This window comes from Chanodichthys erythropterus, chromosome 21 (genome assembly GCF_024489055.1).
Source record: "Chanodichthys erythropterus isolate Z2021 chromosome 21, ASM2448905v1, whole genome shotgun sequence".
NCBI classification, from domain to species: Eukaryota; Metazoa; Chordata; class Actinopteri; order Cypriniformes; family Xenocyprididae; genus Chanodichthys; species Chanodichthys erythropterus.
In genome coordinates, this window is record NC_090241.1 from 38,691,245 (window position 1) to 38,712,367 (window position 21,123).

At 38.7% G+C, this 21,123-nt stretch overlaps 1 protein-coding gene across 3 annotated transcripts in view; it reads left to right on the plus strand.

Moving 5' to 3' along the window:
- LOC137010875 (inactive rhomboid protein 2-like) overlaps positions 1 to 21,123 on the plus strand; it is a 185,906-nt gene that overhangs the window by 150,105 nt on the left and 14,678 nt on the right. For all 3 annotated transcript variants that reach the window (XR_010893416.1, XM_067373275.1, XM_067373276.1), the window contains exons 16-17: positions 199 to 274; positions 492 to 592. Coding sequence is in view for 2 of the 3 variants with exons in the window: in XM_067373275.1 (XP_067229376.1) it covers positions 199 to 274; positions 492 to 592 (177 nt within the window). In the remaining variant the exon portion in view is untranslated. The remainder of the gene's footprint in view (positions 1 to 198; positions 275 to 491; positions 593 to 21,123) is intronic.

The window sequence follows — 21,123 nt, forward strand, 5'->3', positions numbered from 1 at the left end:
CCACCATAGCTCTCAAATCATATTTCAGTGAACTCAATTGAGCTGTCTCAAAAATTGGTCTGGAATGAGAAATGGAAAAAAAAACAAGAACATCATTTTCATTTTTGGGTGAATTTGTATCCAGCTCCTCTCAAATTTGATCCAGTCAAATTTGATACATTTTATTCAAATCTGTTCTGTTTTGATCTATTTATAAAGATGTGAAATTACCACTTGGGAGTACTGCCAATTCATGCGTGGATATTTCCATGAGGAGGCCACACTCTGTTCACAGGTATCCATTTACATTGAAAAAATAATTTCATCCCAGCCATCAAAATTGATTGAATATTCGACTATTTGTGCACACCCCTAGTTTTTAAAAGCTTAACTTAAAAATGCCCTGTTGTTCTCTGTTTTTCTGCAATTAAATTTCTCTGGACAGAATTAAATAGTAATACTTTAAGAAAGGACATTTATTTTTTTGTTGTTATACATCTGTTCCCTGACAGGTCCACTGCCTGGATGATGTGTGTGGGTTGCTGCCATTCCTGAACCCCAGTGTCCCAGATCAGTTCTATAGACTGTGGCTCTCCCTTTTTCTTCATGCTGGGTAAGGTTTAGGTCTTTATCACGGCTGGACCGGAGATATATATATATCTTATTAAACTTATTATTAAGTTGGCTTGAAAAAGCCAACTTACTGATATTGTACTTAAGCTTATTAAGTTGGCTTGAAAAAGCCAACTTACTGATCTACTACTTAAGCTTATTAAGTTGGCTTGAAAAAGCCAACTTACTGATCTACGTCTTCAGCTTATTATTATTATTAAGTTGGCTTGAAAAAGCCAACTTACTGATCTACGTCTTAAGCTTATTATTAAGTTGGCTTGAAAAAGCCAACTTACTGATCTACGTCTTAAGCTTATTATTATTAAGTTGGCTTGAAAAAGCCAACTTACTGATCTACTACTTAAGCTTATTATTAAGTTGGCTTGAAAAAGCCAACTTACTGATATTGTACTTAAGCTTATTAAGTTGGCTTGAAAAAGCCAACTTACTGATATTGTACTTAAGCTTATTAAGTTGGCTTGAAAAAGCCAACTTACTGATATTGTACTTAAGCTTATTAATGGTGCTTGCCAAAGGCAAAGCTCCATTCTTATTCTTCTGCATACTTATTATTCTTCTTCTTCTTCTTCTGGACACAATTTCTGCGCGCTACTCCTCCCGCAGTTTTTGTCATAGACCCATGAATGAGGTGTCAAATCGACCGGCTCATTGAGGACAGGTGTGCTATGACTTTTATAAGCGATCGGGTGTACGATGTTCGTCCGGCGGGCGAAAAAGTAGCGAAAAAAATCCCATAGACTTTGCATTGGGACAAACTTTGACGAGTAATAGCTCCTAACGAGAATTTCATAGAAACATGTGGGTTACCAGGTTTGAAGAGCCTGATAGGCTCTCTCAGACCATACCTCAAAATGGGGTGTAAGTTGTACCCCTGGGGCGCAAGAGCTGCCCAAAGTTGCCCCATAGACATACTATGGTGAAGCCGTGCCCATGAACCAGGAAGTACTGTGTTTTTCCTACTATGGGAAATTACATAGGGATTTTGTATTGAACATAACTCTGGATCACAATGTCATAGAGACAAGGGGGTGGGCTCATATTACTCAGGCAACCAATCAGTCTCTCAGGATCATTGTGAAGCTATCAAGCCACGCCCTAGCAACCATATAGAGCACCATAGCAACAAGTTCCATAGACTTCCATTGAAAAAGATCAAATGAATATCTTTGGATAGGAGTGTCATAGAAACATGAGGGTGGGCTCATTTGACTCGGGGCAGCAAACGGCCAATCACGAATCACCTTCAAGACATCATAGCCATGCCCTAGCAACCATTCAGAGCACCCTAGCAACCCAAAGCATAGAGGGGATATCTTCAAATCTGAACATCATAGAGGAATGGGGGTTGGTTTATAGCATTCATACTGGCAAGCAGCCTTTGGTTTATCATTACTGGCAGCTGCCAAGCCACTCCCTAGCAACCAAACAGAGTACCCTAGCAACCGTTTAGCAAGATCTATATCTCTGCATCAGAACATCGTAAAGACATGGGGGTTGGTTTATATTGTCAAGCAGCCTTTGGAGTATCATCATTGGTAGCTACCAGGCCACTCCCTAGCAACCAACCAGATTACCCTAGCAACCGTTTTTCAAGATCCATATCTCTGCATTAGAACATCATAAAGACATGGGGGTTGGTTTATATTGTCAAGCAGCCTTTGGAGTATCATCATTGGCAAACACCAAGCCACTCCCTAGCAACCAAACAGAGTACCCTAGCAACCATTTAGCGATGCCTATATCTCTGCATCAGAACATCGTAGAGACATGGGGGTTGGCTTTTTTGACTCATGCTAGCAAACTGTACTTGCAACATGCTACACATGCTAGCAGTTAATAGCTACATGCTAATAGTGATTAGCTAAGTGCTAAAGTGGGCTGAGAACATGCTAAGAACTCTATAGAAACTCCATAGTAACTATCTGTGCCAACTACCAACCACCTAGTAACACCATAGCAACCACCCTGGTTACCATAGCAACCGCCCAGAACACCCTAGCAACCGCCTAGCAACACAGTAGTGACCACTCCAGGTACCTTAACTACTGCCTAGCAACACCTTAGCAACCACCCCAAGTACCTTAGCAACCGCCTAGCAACACCTTAGCAACCACCCCAAGTACCTTAGCAACCGCCTAGCAACCGAGTGGCGATTTTGCCACTGCAAGCACCATTCACATTTTCTTCAGGAAATGTACATTCTAGTTATTATTATTCTTCTTAGACTAAATTTTAAATTGTATCTCCTCCTAGACTGTTCAAGCTACAACCACCAAACTCGGACTAGACATTCAGACTGTTCTGACTCGAGTTGCTATATCTTTTCAGACTGATCCGACTTACGGTTTTCCTAAAAATGCTGATTAAACCTGGAAAAAGCTCCCATTGACTTCCATTGAAATGCCTTGGCTGATCTGAACATTCCGTCCAACTGTCAAAATTCAAATTCAAACACAGACTCAATTTAACTGCCATTCCTATTTCTAAGCTCATTCAAACTCATTCTATCTATCTATCTATCTATCTATCTATCTATCTATCTATCTATCTATCTATCTATCTATCTATCTATCTATCTATCTATCTATCAAACTAAATCTATCTATCTATCTATCAAACTAAATCTATCTATCTATCTATCTATCTATCTATCTATCTATCTATCTATCTATCTATCAAACTTAATCTTAATCTATCTATCTATCTATCTAACTCATTCAAACTCATCTATCTATCTATCTATCAAACTAAATCTATCTATCTATCTATCTATCTATCTATCTATCTATCTATCTATCTATCTATCTATCTATCTATCTATCTATCAGACTTAATCTATCTATCTATCTATCAAACTTTATCTATCTATCTAATCTATCTATCTAACTCATTCAAACTCATCTATCTATCTATCTATCTATCTATCTATCTATCTATCTATCTATCTATCTATCTATCTATCTATCTATCTATCACTGGTAGCTGCCAAGTCACTCCCTAGCAACCAAACAGAGTACCCTAGCAACCATTTTGGAAAATCTATATCTCTGCATCAGAACATCGTACAGACATGGGGGTAGGTTTGTATTGTCAAGCAGCCTTTGGAGTATCATCATTGGAAGCTGCCAAGCCACTCCCTAGCAACCAAACAGAGTACCTAGCAACCATTTTGCAAAATCTATATCTCTGCATCAGAACATCGTAGAGACATGGGGGTTGGTTTATGTTGTCAAGCAGCCTTTGGAGTATCATCAATGGTAGCTGCCAAGCAACTCCCTAGCAACCAAACAGTACCCTAGCAACCGTTTTGCAAGATCTATATCTCGGCATCAGAACATCGTACAGACATGAGGGTTGTTTTATATTGTCAAGCAGCCTTTGGAGTATCATCATTGGTAGCCAACAAGCCACTCCCTAGCAACCAAACAAAGTACCCTAGCAACCGTTTTGCAAGATCTATATCTCTGCATCAGAACATCGTACAGACATGGGGGTTGGTTTATATTGTCAAGCAGCCTTTGGAGTAGCATCACTGGTAGCTGCCAAGCCAGTGCCTAGCAACCAAACAGTACCCTAGCAACCGTATTTCAAGATCTATATCTCTGCATCAGAACATCGTACAGACATGGGGGTTTGTTTATATTGTCAAGTAGCCTTTGGAGTATCATCAGTGGTAGCTGCCAAGCCAGTCCCTAGCAACCAAACAGTACCCTAGCAACCGTTTTGCAAGATCTATATCTCGGCATCAGAACATCGTACAGACATGGGGGTTGGTTTATATTGTCAAGTAGCCTTTGGAGTATCATCACTGGTAGCTGCCAAGCCACTCCCTAGCAACCAAACAGTACCCTAGCAACCGAATTGCAAGATCTATATCTCTGAATCAGAACATCGTACAGACATGGGGGTAGGTTTGTATTGTCAAGCAGCCTTTGGAGTATCATCATTGGTAGCTGCCAAGTCACTCCCTAGCAACCAAACTGAGTACCCTAGCAACCATTTTGGAAAATCTGTATCTCTGCATCAGATCATCGTACAGACATGGGGGTTGGTTTGTATTGTCAAGCAGCCTTTGGAGTATCATCATTGGTTGCTGCCAAGTCACTCCCTAGCAACCAAACAGAGTACCCTAGCAACCATTTTGGAAAATCTATATCTCTGCGTCAGAACATCGTACAGACATGGGGTTTGGTTTGTATTGTCAAGCAGCCTTTGGAGTATCATCATTGGTTGCTGCCAAGCCAGTCCCTAGCAACCAAACAGTACCCTAGCAACCGTTTTGCAAGATCTATATCTCTGCATCAGAACATCGTAGAGACATGGCGGTTGGCTCTTTTGACTCATGCTAGCAATCTGGACTTCCAACATGCTAGCAGTGAATAGCTACATGCTAATGGTGATTAGCTAAGTGCTAAACTGGGCTAAGAACATGCTAATAACTCTATAAAAACTCCATAATATCCATCTGTGACAACTATCTATCTATCTATCTATCTATCTATCTATCTATCTATCTATCTATCGATCAGTCTGTTTACTTATCTAGCTATCTATCTAGCTTTTAAAACTACAATTCTAAAACAAACTATTTCAAACTGAAAAGGTTCAAACTACAAACTTTTAAAACTTCTTCAAACTTTCTGGCTATGCTTTTTCAAGCCAACTTAAAGTTTGTCTACAAACTTTTTTATCTAGTTATTATTATTCTTCTTAGACTAAATTTTAAATTGTATCTCCTCCTAGACTGTTCAAGCTACAACCACCAAACTCGGACTAGACATTCAGACTGTTCTGACTCGAGTTGCTATATCTTTTCAGACTGATCCGACTTACGGTTTTCCTAAAAATGCTGATTAAACCTGGAAAAAGCTCCCATTGACTTCCATTGAAATGCCTTGGCTGATCTGAACATTCCGTCCAACTGTCAAAATTCAAATTCAAACACACAGACTCAATTTAACTGCCATTCCTATTTCTAAGCCATTTAAACTCATTCAAACTCATTCAAACTCATTCTATCTATCTATCTATCTATCTATCTATCTATCTATCTATCTATCTATCTATCTATCTATCTATCAAACTAAATCTATCTATCTATCTATCAAACTAAATCTATCTATCTATCTATCAAACTAAATCTATCTATCTATCTATCTATCTATCTATCTATCTATCTATCTATCTATCTATCTATCTATCTATCTATCAAACTTAATCTTAATCTATCTATCTATCTAACTCATTCAAACTCATCTATCTATCTATCTATCAAACTAAATCTATCTATCTATCTATCTATCTATCTAACTCTATCTATCTATCTATCTATCAAACTTTATCTATCTATCTATCTATCAAACTTTATCTATCTATCTAATCTATCTATCTAACTCATTCAAACTCATCTATCTATCTATCTCATTCAATCTATCTAACTCATTCAAACTCATCTATCTATCTATCTATCTATCTATCTATCTATCTATCTATCTATCTATCTATCTATCTATCACTGGTAGCTGCCAAGTCACTCCCTAGCAACCAAACAGAGTACCCTAGCAACCATTTTGGAAAATCTATATCTCTGCATCAGAACATCGTACAGACATGGGGGTAGGTTTGTATTGTCAAGCAGCCTTTGGAGTATCATCATTGGAAGCTGCCAAGCCACTCCCTAGCAACCAAACAGAGTACCTAGCAACCATTTTGCAAAATCTATATCTCTGCATCAGAACATCGTAGAGACATGGGGGTTGGTTTATGTTGTCAAGCAGCCTTTGGAGTATCATCAATGGTAGCTGCCAAGCAACTCCCTAGCAACCAAACAGTACCCTAGCAACCGTTTTGCAAGATCTATATCTCGGCATCAGAACATCGTACAGACATGAGGGTTGTTTTATATTGTCAAGCAGCCTTTGGAGTATCATCATTGGTAGCCAACAAGCCACTCCCTAGCAACCAAACAAAGTACCCTAGCAACCGTTTTGCAAGATCTATATCTCTGCATCAGAACATCGTACAGACATGGGGGTTGGTTTATATTGTCAAGCAGCCTTTGGAGTATCATCATTGGTAGCTGCCAAGCAACTCCCTAGCAACCAAACAGTACCCTAGCAACCGTTTTGCAAGATCTATATCTCTGCATCAGAACATCGTACAGACATGGGGGTTGTTTTATATTGTCAAGCAGCCTTTGGAGTAGCATCACTGGTAGCTGCCAAGCCAGTGCCTAGCAACCAAACAGTACCCTAGCAACCGTATTTCAAGATCTATATCTCTGCATCAGAACATCGTACAGACATGGGGGTTTGTTTATATTGTCAAGTAGCCTTTGGAGTATCATCAGTGGTAGCTGCCAAGCCAGTCCCTAGCAACCAAACAGTACCCTAGCAACCGTTTTGCAAGATCTATATCTCGGCATCAGAACATCGTACAGACATGGGGGTTGGTTTATATTGTCAAGTAGCCTTTGGAGTATCATCACTGGTAGCTGCCAAGCCACTCCCTAGCAACCAAACAGTACCCTAGCAACCATTTTGGAAAATCTGTATCTCTGCATCAGATCATCGTACAGACATGGGGGTTGGTTTGTATTGTCAAGCAGCCTTTGGAGTATCATCATTGGTTGCTGCCAAGTCACTCCCTAGCAACCAAACAGAGTACCCTAGCAACCATTTTGGAAAATCTATATCTCTGCGTCAGAACATCGTACAGACATGGGGTTTGGTTTGTATTGTCAAGCAGCCTTTGGAGTATCATCATTGGTTGCTGCCAAGCCACTCCCTAGCAACGAACAGAGTACCGTAGCAACCTTATTGCAAAATCTATATCTCTGCATCAGAACATCGTACAGACATGGGGGTTGGTTTGTATTGTCAAGCAGCTTTTGGTGTATCATCATTGGTAGCTGCCAAGCCACTCCCTAGCAACCAAACAGAGTACCCTAGCAACCATTTTGGAAAATCTATATCTCTGCATCAGAATATCGTACAGACATGGGGCTAGATTTGTATTGTCAAGCAGCCTTTGGAGTATGATCATTGGTAGCTGCCAAGCCAGTCCCTAGCAACCAAACAGTACCCTAGCAACCGTTTTGCAAGATCTATATCTCTGCATCAGAACATCGTAGAGACATGGCGGTTGGCTCTTTTGACTCATGCTAGCAATCTGGACTTCCAACATGCTAGCAGTGAATAGCTACATGCTAATGGTGATTAGCTAAGTGCTAAACTGGGCTAAGAACATGCTAATAACTCTATAAAAACTCCATAATATCCATCTGTGACAACTATCTATCTATCTATCTATCTATCTATCTATCGATCAGTCTGTTTACTTATCTAGCTATCTATCTAGCTTTTAAAACTACAATTCTAAAACAAACTATTTCAAACTGAAAAGGTTCAAACTACAAACTTTTAAAACTTCTTCAAACTTTCTGGCTATGCTTTTTCAAGCCAACTTAAAGTTTGTCTACAAACTTTTTTATCTAGTTATTATTATTCTTCTTAGACTAAATTTTAAATTGTATCTCCTCCTAGACTGTTCAAGCTACAACCACCAAACTCGGACTAGACATTCAGACTGTTCTGACTCGAGTTGCTATATCTTTTCAGACTGATCCGACTTACGGTTTTCCTAAAAATGCTGATTAAACCTGGAAAAAGCTCCCATTGACTTCCATTGAAATGCCTTGGCTGATCTGAACATTCCGTCCAACTGTCAAAATTCAAATTCAAACACACAGACTCAATTTAACTGCCATTCCTATTTCTAAGCCATTTAAACTCATTCAAACTCATTCTATCTATCTATCTATCTATCTATCTATCTATCTATCTATCTATCTATCTATCTATCTATCAAACTAAATCTATCTATCTATCTATCAAACTAAATCTATCTATCAAACTAAATCTATCTATCTATCTATCTATCTATCTATCAAACTTAATCTTAATCTATCTATCTATCTAACTCATTCAAACTCATCTATCTATCTATCTATCAAACTAAATCTATCTATCTATCTATCTATCTAACTCTATCTATCTATCTATCTATCAAACTTAATCTATCTATCTATCAAACTTTATCTATCTATCTAATCTATCTATCTAACTCATTCAAACTCATCTATCTATCTATCTATCTATCTATATCAAACTTAATCTATCTATCTATCTAACTCATTCAAACTCATCTATCTATCTATCTAACTCATTCAATCTATCTAACTCATTCAAACTCATCTATCTATCTATCTATCTATCTATCACTGGTAGCTGCCAAGTCACTCCCTAGCAACCAAACAGAGTACCCTAGCAACCATTTTGGAAAATCTATATCTCTGCATCAGAACATCGTACAGACATGGGGGTAGGTTTGTATTGTCAAGCAGCCTTTGGAGTATCATCATTGGAAGCTGCCAAGCCACTCCCTAGCAACCAAACAGAGTACCTAGCAACCATTTTGCAAAATCTATATCTCTGCATCAGAACATCGTAGAGACATGGGGGTTGGTTTATGTTGTCAAGCAGCCTTTGGAGTATCATCAATGGTAGCTGCCAAGCAACTCCCTAGCAACCAAACAGTACCCTAGCAACCGTTTTGCAAGATCTATATCTCGGCATCAGAACATCGTACAGACATGAGGGTTGTTTTATATTGTCAAGCAGCCTTTGGAGTATCATCATTGGTAGCCAACAAGCCACTCCCTAGCAACCAAACAAAGTACCCTAGCAACCGTTTTGCAAGATCTATATCTCTGCATCAGAACATCGTACAGACATGGGGGTTGGTTTATATTGTCAAGCAGCCTTTGGAGTATCATCATTGGTAGCTGCCAAGCAACTCCCTAGCAACCAAACAGTACCCTAGCAACCGTTTTGCAAGATCTATATCTCTGCATCAGAACATCGTACAGACATGGGGGTTGTTTTATATTGTCAAGCAGCCTTTGGAGTAGCATCACTGGTAGCTGCCAAGCCAGTGCCTAGCAACCAAACAGTACCCTAGCAACCGTATTTCAAGATCTATATCTCTGCATCAGAACATCGTACAGACATGGGGGTTTGTTTATATTGTCAAGTAGCCTTTGGAGTATCATCAGTGGTAGCTGCCAAGCCAGTCCCTAGCAACCAAACAGTACCCTAGCAACCGTTTTGCAAGATCTATATCTCGGCATCAGAACATCGTACAGACATGGGGGTTGGTTTATATTGTCAAGTAGCCTTTGGAGTATCATCACTGGTAGCTGCCAAGCCACTCCCTAGCAACCAAACAGTACCCTAGCAACCGAATTGCAAGATCTATATCTCTGAATCAGAACATCGTACAGACATGGGGGTAGGTTTGTATTGTCAAGCAGCCTTTGGAGTATCATCATTGGTAGCTGCCAAGTCACTCCCTAGCAACCAAACAGTACCCTAGCAACCATTTTGGAAAATCTGTATCTCTGCATCAGATCATCGTACAGACATGGGGGTTGGTTTGTATTGTCAAGCAGCCTTTGGAGTATCATCATTGGTTGCTGCCAAGTCACTCCCTAGCAACCAAACAGAGTACCCTAGCAACCATTTTGGAAAATCTATATCTCTGCGTCAGAACATCGTACAGACATGGGGTTTGGTTTGTATTGTCAAGCAGCCTTTGGAGTATCATCATTGGTTGCTGCCAAGCCACTCCCTAGCAACGAACAGAGTACCGTAGCAACCTTATTGCAAAATCTATATCTCTGCATCAGAACATCGTACAGACATGGGGGTTGGTTTGTATTGTCAAGCAGCTTTTGGTGTATCATCATTGGTAGCTGCCAAGCCACTCCCTAGCAACCAAACAGAGTACCCTAGCAACCATTTTGGAAAATCTATATCTCTGCATCAGAATATCGTACAGACATGGGGCTAGATTTGTATTGTCAAGCAGCCTTTGGAGTATGATCATTGGTAGCTGCCAAGCCAGTCCCTAGCAACCAAACAGTACCCTAGCAACCGTTTTGCAAGATCTATATCTCTGCATCAGAACATCGTAGAGACATGGCGGTTGGCTCTTTTGACTCATGCTAGCAATCTGGACTTCCAACATGCTAGCAGTGAATAGCTACATGCTAATGGTGATTAGCTAAGTGCTAAACTGGGCTAAGAACATGCTAATAACTCTATAAAAACTCCAGAATATCCATCTGTGACAACTATCTATCTATCTATCTATCTATCTATCTATCTATCTATCTATCTATCTATCGATCAGTCTGTTTACTTATCTAGCTATCTATCTAGCTTTTAAAACTACAATTCTAAAACAAACTATTTCAAACTGAAAAGGTTCAAACTACAAACTTTTAAAACTTCTTCAAACTTTCTGGCTATGCTTTTTCAAGCCAACTTAAAGTTTGTCTACAAACTTTTTTATCTAGTTAAGTTGGCTTGAAAAAGCCAACTTACTGTAATCCTATTTAAACTTATTATTATTATTATTATTATTCTTCTTCTTACTTGAATTTCCAAGACTAACTCCTCCTAGAGCTTTAACTCCACAAACTCCAAACTCGGGTCAGACCTTCAGACTGTTCTGACTTGGTGTGCTATATCTTTTCTAACTGATCCGACTTACGGTTTTCCTAAAAATGACAATTAAAGCTCGGAAAAATCCCATTGACTTTCATTGACGGAATGTTCAAATGAGCCAAGACTTTCAAATTCCAACTGTCAAAATTCAAATTCAAACTACGGAAGCCCATTAGACTCAAAAACTCAATTAGACTCAAGTGCCATTCTATGTACTATTTCTAATCCATTGAAACTCATTAAACTCTATCTATCTATCTATCTATCTATCTATCTATCTATCTATCTATCTATCTATCTATCTATCTGTCTGTCTAACTCATTCAAACTCATCTATCTATCTATCTATCTATCTATCTATCTATCTATCTAACTCATTCAAACTCATCTATCTATCTATCTATCAAACTAAATCTATCTATCTATCTATCAAACTCTATCTATCTATCTATCTATCTATCTATCTATCTATCTATCTATCTATATATCTATCTATCTATCTCATTAAAACTCATCAATCAATCTATCTATCTATCTATCTATCTATCTATCTATCTATCTATCTATCTATCTAACTCATTCAAACTCATCTATCTATCGATCTATCTATCTATCTATCAAACTAAATCTATCTATCTATCTATCTATCTATCTATCTATCTATCTATCTATCTATCTATCTATCTATCTATCTATCTATCTATCTATCTATCTATCTATCTATCTTCAAATCAGAACATCGTACAGACATGGGGATTGGTTTATATTGTCAAACAGCCTTTGGAGTATCATCATTGGTAGCTGCCAAGCCACTCCCTAGCAACCAAACAGAGTACCCTAGCAACCGTTTTGCAAGATCTATATCTCTGCATCAGAACATCGTACAGACATGGGGGTTGGTTTATATTGTCAAGCAGCCTTTGGAGTATCATCATTGGTAGCCGCCAAGTCACTCCCTAGCAACCAAACAGAGTACCCTAGCAACCGTTTTGCAAGATCTATATCTCTGCATCAGAACATCGTACAGACATGGGGGTTGGTTTATATTGTCAAGCAGCCTTTGGAGTATCATCATTGGTAGCCGCCAAGCCACTCCCTAGCAACCAAACAGTACCCTAGCAACCGTTTTGCAAGATATATATCTCTGCATCAGAACATCATACAGACATGAGGGTTGGTTTATATTGTCAAGCAGCCTTTGGAGTATCATCATTGGTAGCTGCCAAGCCACTCCCTAGCAACCAAACAGAGTACCTAGCAACCATTATGCAAATTCTATATCTCTGCATCAGAACATCGTAGAGACATGGGGGTTGGTTTATATTGTCAAGCAGCCTTTGGAGTATCATCATTGGTAGCTGCCAAGCCACTCCCTAGCAACCAAACAGAGTACCCTAGCAACCGTTTTGCAAGATCTATATCTCTGCATCAGAACATCGTACAGACATGGGGGTTGGTTTATATTGTCAAGCAGCCTTTGGAGTATCATCATTGGTAGCCGACAAGCCACTCCCTAGCAACCAAAGTACCCTAGCAACCGTTTTGCAAGATCTATATCTCTGCATCAGAACATCGTACAGACATGGGGGTTGTTTTATATTGTCAAGCAGCCTTTGGAGTAGCATCACTGGTAGCTGCCAAGCCAGTGCCTAGCAACCAAACAGTACCCTAGCAACCGTTTTGCAATATCTATATCTCTGCATCAGAACATTGTAAAGACATGGGGGTTGGTTTATATTGTCAAGCAGCCTTTGGAGTATCATCATTGGTAGCTGCCGAGCCACTCCCTAGCAACCAAACAGTACCCTAGCAACCGTTTTGCAAGATCTATATCTCTGCATCAGAACATCGTACAGACATGGGGGTTGGTTTATATTGTCAAGCAGCCTTTGGAGTATCATCATTGGTAGCTGCCAAGCCACTCCCTAGCAACCAAACAGTACCCTAGCAACCGTTTTGCAAGATCTATATCTCTGCATCAGAACATCGTACAGACATGGGGGTTGGTTTATATTGTCAAGTAGCCTTTGGAGTATCATCATTGGTAGCTGCCGAGCCACTCCCTAGCAACCAAACAGTACCCTAGCAACCGTATTGCAAGATCTATATCTCTGCATCAGAACATCATAAAGACATGGGGGTTGGTTTATATTGTCAAGCAGCCTTTGGAGTATCATCATTGGTAGCTGCTGAGCCACTCCCTAGCAACCAAACAGAGTACCCTAGCAACCGTTTTGCAAGATCTATATCTCTGCATCAAAACATCGTAGAGACATGGGGTTTGGTTTATATTGTCAAGCAGTCTTCGGAGTATTATCATTGGTAGCTGCCAAGCCACTCCCTAGCAACCAAACTGTACCCTAGCAACCGTTTTGCAAGATTTATATCTCTGCATCAAAACATCGTAGAGACATGGGGTTTGGTTTATATTGTCAAGCAATCTTTGGAGTATTATCATTGGTAGCTGCCATGCCACTCCCTAGCAACCAAACAGTACCCTAGCAACCGTTTTGTAAGATCTATATCTCTGCATCAGAACATTGTAGAGACATGGCGGTTGGCTCTTTTGACTCATGCTAGCAATCTCTACTTCCAACATGCTACACATGCTAGCAGTGAATAGCTACATGCTAATATCTATTAGCTAAGTGCTAAAGTAGGCTAAGAACATGCTAATAACTCTATAAAACTCCATAGTAACCATCTGTGACAACTATCTATCTATCTATCTATCTATCTATCTATCTATCTAAACTACTAAACTTAAACTTTCAAACTTCAAAGTTTCAAACTTCAAACTGAAAACTTCAAACTGAAAACTTCAAACTGAAAACTTTTAAAACTATTTAAAACTTTCTGGACTGGCTTTTTCAAGCCAACTTAAAGTTTGTCTTCAAACTTTTTTATCTAGTTAAGTTGGCTTGAAAAAGCCAACTTACTGATATTGTACTTAAGCTTATTATTATTATTCTTCTTAGACTAAATTTCTAAATGCATCTCCTCCTAGACTGTTCAAGCTACAACCACCAAACTCGGACTAGACCTTCAGACTGTTCTGACTTAGTGTGCTATATCTTTTCAGACTGATCCGACTTACGGTTTTCCTAAAAATGCTGATTAAACCTGGAAAAAACTCCCATTGACTTTCATTGAACTGCCTTGGCTGATCTGAACATTCCGTCCAACTGTCAAAATTCAAATTCAAACACACAGACTCAATTAAACTGCCATTCCTATTTCCAAGCCATTTAAACTCATTCAAACTCATTCAAACTCATTCTATCTATCTATCTATCTATCTATCTATCTATCTATCTATCTATCTATCTATCTATCTATCTATCTAAATCTAACTCTATCAAACTAAATCTATCTATCTATCTATCTATCTATCTATCTAAATCTAACTCTATCAAACTAAATCTATCTATCTATCTATCTATCTATCTATCTATCCATCTATCTATCATCTATCTATCATCTATCTATCTATCAAACTAAATCTATCTATGTAAATCTAACTCTATCAAACTAAATCTATCTATCTATCTATCAAACTAAATCTATCTATCTAAATCTAAATCTATCAAACTATATCTATCTATCTATTTCTCTTTCTAATCTATCTATCTATCTATCTATCTATCTATCTATTTCTCTTTCTAATCTATCCATCTATCTATCTATCTATCTATCAAACTAAATCTATCTATCTATCTATATCTATTTCTCTTTTTAATCTATCTATCTCTATCTATCTATCAAACTAAATCTATCTATCTATCTATCCCTTCTCATCTATCTATCAATCTATCTTTCTTCTCATCTATCACTCATCTATCAATCTATCTATCTATCTTCTCATCTATCACTTCTCATCTATCTCTCTTCTCATCTATCACTTCTCATCTATCTCTCTATCTATCTATCTATCTATCTATGATCAACTCTCATAGCAACCACCCAAACCAACCTAGCAACCACCCAGAACACCATGGCAACTGCATAGCAACCACACAAATCACCCTGGCATCATCCTAGCAACCAGCCTGGATACAATAGCAACCACATAGCAACACCATGGCAACCACCCCGAGTACCCTAGCAACCGCATAGCAACACCCTAGCAACCGCCCCGAGTACCCTAGCAACCGCATAGCAACACCCTAGCAACCACCCCGAGTACCCTAGCAACAGCATAGCAACACCTTAGCAACCACCCCGAGTACCCTAGCAACACCCTAGCAACCGCATAGCAACACCTTAGCAACCACCCCGAGTACCCTAGCAACTGCATAGCAACACCATAGCAACCAAACAGAGTGCCCTAGCAACCAATTTGCAAAATCTATATCTCTGCATCAGAACATCGTACAGACATGGGGGTTGGTTTATATTGTCAAGCAGCCTTTGGAGTATCATCACTGGTAGCTGCCAAGTCACTCCCTAGCAACCAAACAGTACCCTAGTAACCATTTTGCAAAATCTGTATCTCTGCATCAGAACATCTTCCAGACATGGGGGTTGGTTTATATTGTCAAGCAGCCTTTGGAGTATCATCACTGGTAGCTGCCAAGCCACTCCCTAGCAACCAAACAGAGTACCCTAGCAACCGTTTTGCAAAATCTATATCTCTGCATCAGTACATCGTAGAGACATGGCGGTTGGCTCTTTTGACTCATGCTAGCAATCTGGACTTCAACATGCTAGCAGTGAATAGCTACATGCTAATAGTGATTAGCTAAGTGCTAAAGTGGGCTAAGAACATGCTAATAACTCTATAAAAACTCCATAGTATCCATCTGTGACAATTACCTATCTATCTATCTAATAAAACTTAAACTTTCAAACTTCAAACTTTTAAAACTTCTTCAAACTTTCTGGCTATGCTTTTTCAAGCCAACTTAAAGTTTGTCCTCAAACTTTTTTTATCTAGTTAAGTTGGCTTGAAAAAGCCAACTTACTGTAATCCTATTTAAACTTATTATTATTATTATTATTATTCTTCTTACTTGAATTTCCAAGACTAACTCCTCCTAGAGCTTTAACTCCACAAACTCCAAAGTCGGGTCAGACCTTCAGACTGTTCTGACTTGGTGTGCTATATCTTTTCTAACTGATCCGACTTACGGTTTTCCTAAAAATGACAATTAAAGCTCGGAAAAATCCCATTGACTTTCATTGATGGAATGTTCAAATGAGCCAAGACTTTCAAATTCCAACTGTCAAAATTCAAATTCAAACTACGGAAGCCCATTAGACTCAAAAACTCAATTAGACTCAAGTGCCATTCTATGTACTATTTCTAATCCATTGAAACTCATTAAACTCTATCTATCTATCTATCTATCTATCTATCTATCTATCTATCTCATTCAAACTCATCTATCTATCTATCTATCTATCTGTCTGTCTAACTCATTCAAACTCATCTATCTATCTATCTATCTATCTATCTATCTATCTATCTATCTATCTATCTATCTATCTATCCCTTCTCATCTATCTATCAATCTATCTTTCTTCTCATCTATCATTTTTCATCTATCTATCTATCACTTCTCATCTATCTCTCTTCTCATCTATCTCTCTTCTCATCTATCTCTCTATCTATCTATATATCTATCTATTTCTTTTTCTAATCTATCTATCTATCAAACTAAATCTATCTATCTCTCTTCTCATCTATCACTTCTCATCTATCTCTCTTCTCATCTATCTCTCTTCTCATCTATCACTTCTCATCTATCTATCTATCTATCTATCTATCTATCTATCTATCTATCTATCTATCTATATATCTATTTCTTTTTCTAATCTATCTATCTATCAAACTAAATCTATCTATCTCTCTTCTCATCTATCACTTCTCATCTATCTCTCTTCTCATCTATCACTTCTCATCTATCTCTCTATCTATCTATCTATCTATCTATCTATCTATCTATGATCAACTCTCATAGCAACCACCCAAACCAACCTAGCAACCATCCAGAACACCATGGCAACTGCATAGCAACCACACAAATCACCCTGGCATCATCCTAGCAACCAGCCTGGATACAATAGCAACGACATAGCAACACCATGGCAACCACCCCGAGTACCCTAGCAACCGCATAGCAACACCCTAGCAACCACCCCGAGTACCCTAGCAACCGCATAGCAACACCCTAGCAACCACCCCGAGTACCCTAGCAACAGCATAGCAACACCTTAGCAACCACCCCGAGTACCCTAGCAACACCTTAGCAACCACCCCGAGTACCCTAGCAACACCCTAACAACCACCCCGAGTACCCTAACAACCGCATAGCAACACCCTAGCAACCACCCGAGTACCCTAGCAACCACCCCGAGTACCCTAGCAACCGCATAGCAACACCTTAGCAACCACCCCGAGTACCCTAGCAACCGCATAGCAACACCCTAGCAACCACCCGAGTACCATAGCAACCGCATAGCAACACCTTAGCAACCACCCCGAGTACCATAGCAACCGCATAGCAACACCCTAGCAACCGCATAGCAACACCTTAGCAACCACCCCGAGTACCCTAGCAACTGCATAGCAACACCATAGCAACCAAACAGAGTGCCCTAGCAACCAATTTGCAAAATCTATATCTCTGCATCAGAACATCGTACAGACATGGGGATTGGTTTATATTGTCAAGCAGCCTTTGGAGTATCATCACTGGTAGCTGCCAAGTCACTCCCTAGCAACCAAACAGTACCCTAGTAACCATTTTGCAAAATCTGTATCTCTGCATCAGAACATCTTCCAGACATGGGGGTTGGTTTATATTGTCAAGCAGCCTTTGGAGTATCATCACTGGTAGCTGCCAAGCCACTCCCTAGCAACCAAACAGAGTACCCTAGCAACCGTTTTGCAAAATCTATATCTCTGCATCAGTACATCGTAGAGACATGGCGGTTGGCTCTTTTGACTCATGCTAGCAATCTGGACTTCCAACATGCTAGCAGTGAATGCTAATAGTGATTAGCTAAGTGCTAAAGTGGGCTAAGAACATGCTAATAACTCTATAAAAACTCCATAGTATCCATCTGTGACTATCTATCTATCTAATAAAACTTAAACTTTCAAACTTCAAACTTTTAAAACTTCTTCAAACTTTCTGGCTATGCTTTTTCAAGCCAACTTAAAGTTTGTCCTCAAACTTTTTTATCTAGTTATTATTATTCTTCTTAGACTAAATTTCTAAATGCATCTCCTCCTAGACTGTTCAAGCTACAACCACCAAACTCGGACTAGACCTTCAGACTGTTCTGACTTAGTGTGCTATATCTTTTCAGACTGATCCGACTTACGGTTTTCCTAAAAATGCTGATTAAACCTGGAAAAAACTCCCATTGACTTTCATTGAACTGCCTTGGCTGATCTGAACATTCCGTCCAACTGTCAAAATTCAAATTCAAACACACAGACTCAATTAAACTGCCATTCCTATTTCCAAGCCATTTAAACTCATTCAAACTCATTCAAACTCATTCTATCTATCTATCTATCTATCTATCTATCTATCTATCTATCTATCTATCTATCTATCTAAATCTAACTCTATCAAACTAAATCTATCTATCTATCTATCTATCTATCTATCTATCTAAATCTAACTCTATCAAACTAAATCTATCTATCTATCTATCTATCTATCTATCTATCTATCTATCCATCTATCTATCATCTATCTATCATCTATCTATCTATCAAACTAAATCTATCTATGTAAATCTAACTCTATCAAACTAAATCTATCTATCTATCTATCAAACTAAATCTATCTATCTAAATCTAAATCTATCAAACTATATCTATCTATCTATTTCTCTTTCTAATCTATCTATCTATCTATCTATCTATCTATCTATTTCTCTTTCTAATCTATCCATCTATCTATCTATCTATCTATCAAACTAAATCTATCTATCTATCTATATCTATTTCTCTTTTTAATCTATCTATCTCTATCTATCTATCAAACTAAATCTATCTATCTATCTATCCCTTCTCATCTATCTATCAATCTATCTTTCTTCTCATCTATCACTCATCTATCAATCTATCTATCTATCTTCTCATCTATCACTTCTCATCTATCTCTCTTCTCATCTATCACTTCTCATCTATCTCTCTATCTATCTATCTATCTATCTATCTATCTATGATCAACTCTCATAGCAACCACCCAAACCAACCTAGCAACCACCCAGAACACCATGGCAACTGCATAGCAACCACACAAATCACCCTGGCATCATCCTAGCAACCAGCCTGGATACAATAGCAACCACATAGCAACACCATGGCAACCACCCCGAGTACCCTAGCAACCGCATAGCAACACCCTAGCAACCGCCCCGAGTACCCTAGCAACCGCATAGCAACACCCTAGCAACCACCCCGAGTACCCTAGCAACAGCATAGCAACACCTTAGCAACCACCCCGAGTACCCTAGCAACACCCTAGCAACCGCATAGCAACACCTTAGCAACCACCCCGAGTACCCTAGCAACTGCATAGCAACACCATAGCAACCAAACAGAGTGCCCTAGCAACCAATTTGCAAAATCTATATCTCTGCATCAGAACATCGTACAGACATGGGGGTTGGTTTATATTGTCAAGCAGCCTTTGGAGTATCATCACTGGTAGCTGCCAAGTCACTCCCTAGCAACCAAACAGTACCCTAGTAACCATTTTGCAAAATCTGTATCTCTGCATCAGAACATCTTCCAGACATGGGGGTTGGTTTATATTGTCAAGCAGCCTTTGGAGTATCATCACTGGTAGCTGCCAAGCCACTCCCTAGCAACCAAACAGAGTACCCTAGCAACCGTTTTGCAAAATCTATATCTCTGCATCAGTACATCGTAGAGACATGGCGGTTGGCTCTTTTGACTCATGCTAGCAATCTGGACTTCAACATGCTAGCAGTGAATAGCTACATGCTAATAGTGATTAGCTAAGTGCTAAAGTGGGCTAAGAACATGCTAATAACTCTATAAAAACTCCATAGTATCCATCTGTGACAATTACCTATCTATCTATCTAATAAAACTTAAACTTTCAAACTTCAAACTTTTAAAACTTCTTCAAACTTTCTGGCTATGCTTTTTCAAGCCAACTTAAAGTTTGTCCTCAAACTTTTTTTATCTAGTTAAGTTGGCTTGAAAAAGCCAACTTACTGTAATCCTATTTAAACTTATTATTATTATTATTATTATTATTCTTACTTGAATTTCCAAGACTAACTCCTCCTAGAGCTTTAACTCCACAAACTCCAAAGTCGGGTCAGACCTTCAGACTGTTCTGACTTGGTGTGCTATATCTTTTCTAACTGATCCGACTTACGGTTTTCCTAAAAATGACAATTAAAGCTCGGAAAAATCCCATTGACTTTCATTGATGGAATGTTCAAATGAGCCAAGACTTTCAAATTCCAACTGTCAAAATTCAAATTCAAACTACGGAAGCCCATTAGACTCAAAAACTCAATTAGACTCAAGTGCCATTCTATGTACTATTTCTAATCCATTGAAACTCATTAAACTCTATCTATCTATCTATCTATCTATCTATCTATCTATCTATCTATCTATCTATCTATCTATCTATCTCATTCAAACTCATCTATCTATCTATCTATCTATCTGTCTGTCTAACTCATTCAAACTCATCTATCTATCTATCTATCTATCTATCTATCTATCTATCTATCTATCTATCTATCTGTCTAACTCATTCAAACTCATCTATCTATCGATCTATCTATCTATCTATCTATCTATCAAACTAAATCTATCTATCTATCCTATCAAACTAAATCTATCTATCTATCTATCTATCTATCTATCTATCTGTCTAACTCATTCAAACTCATCTATCTATCGATCTATCTATCTATCTATCTATCT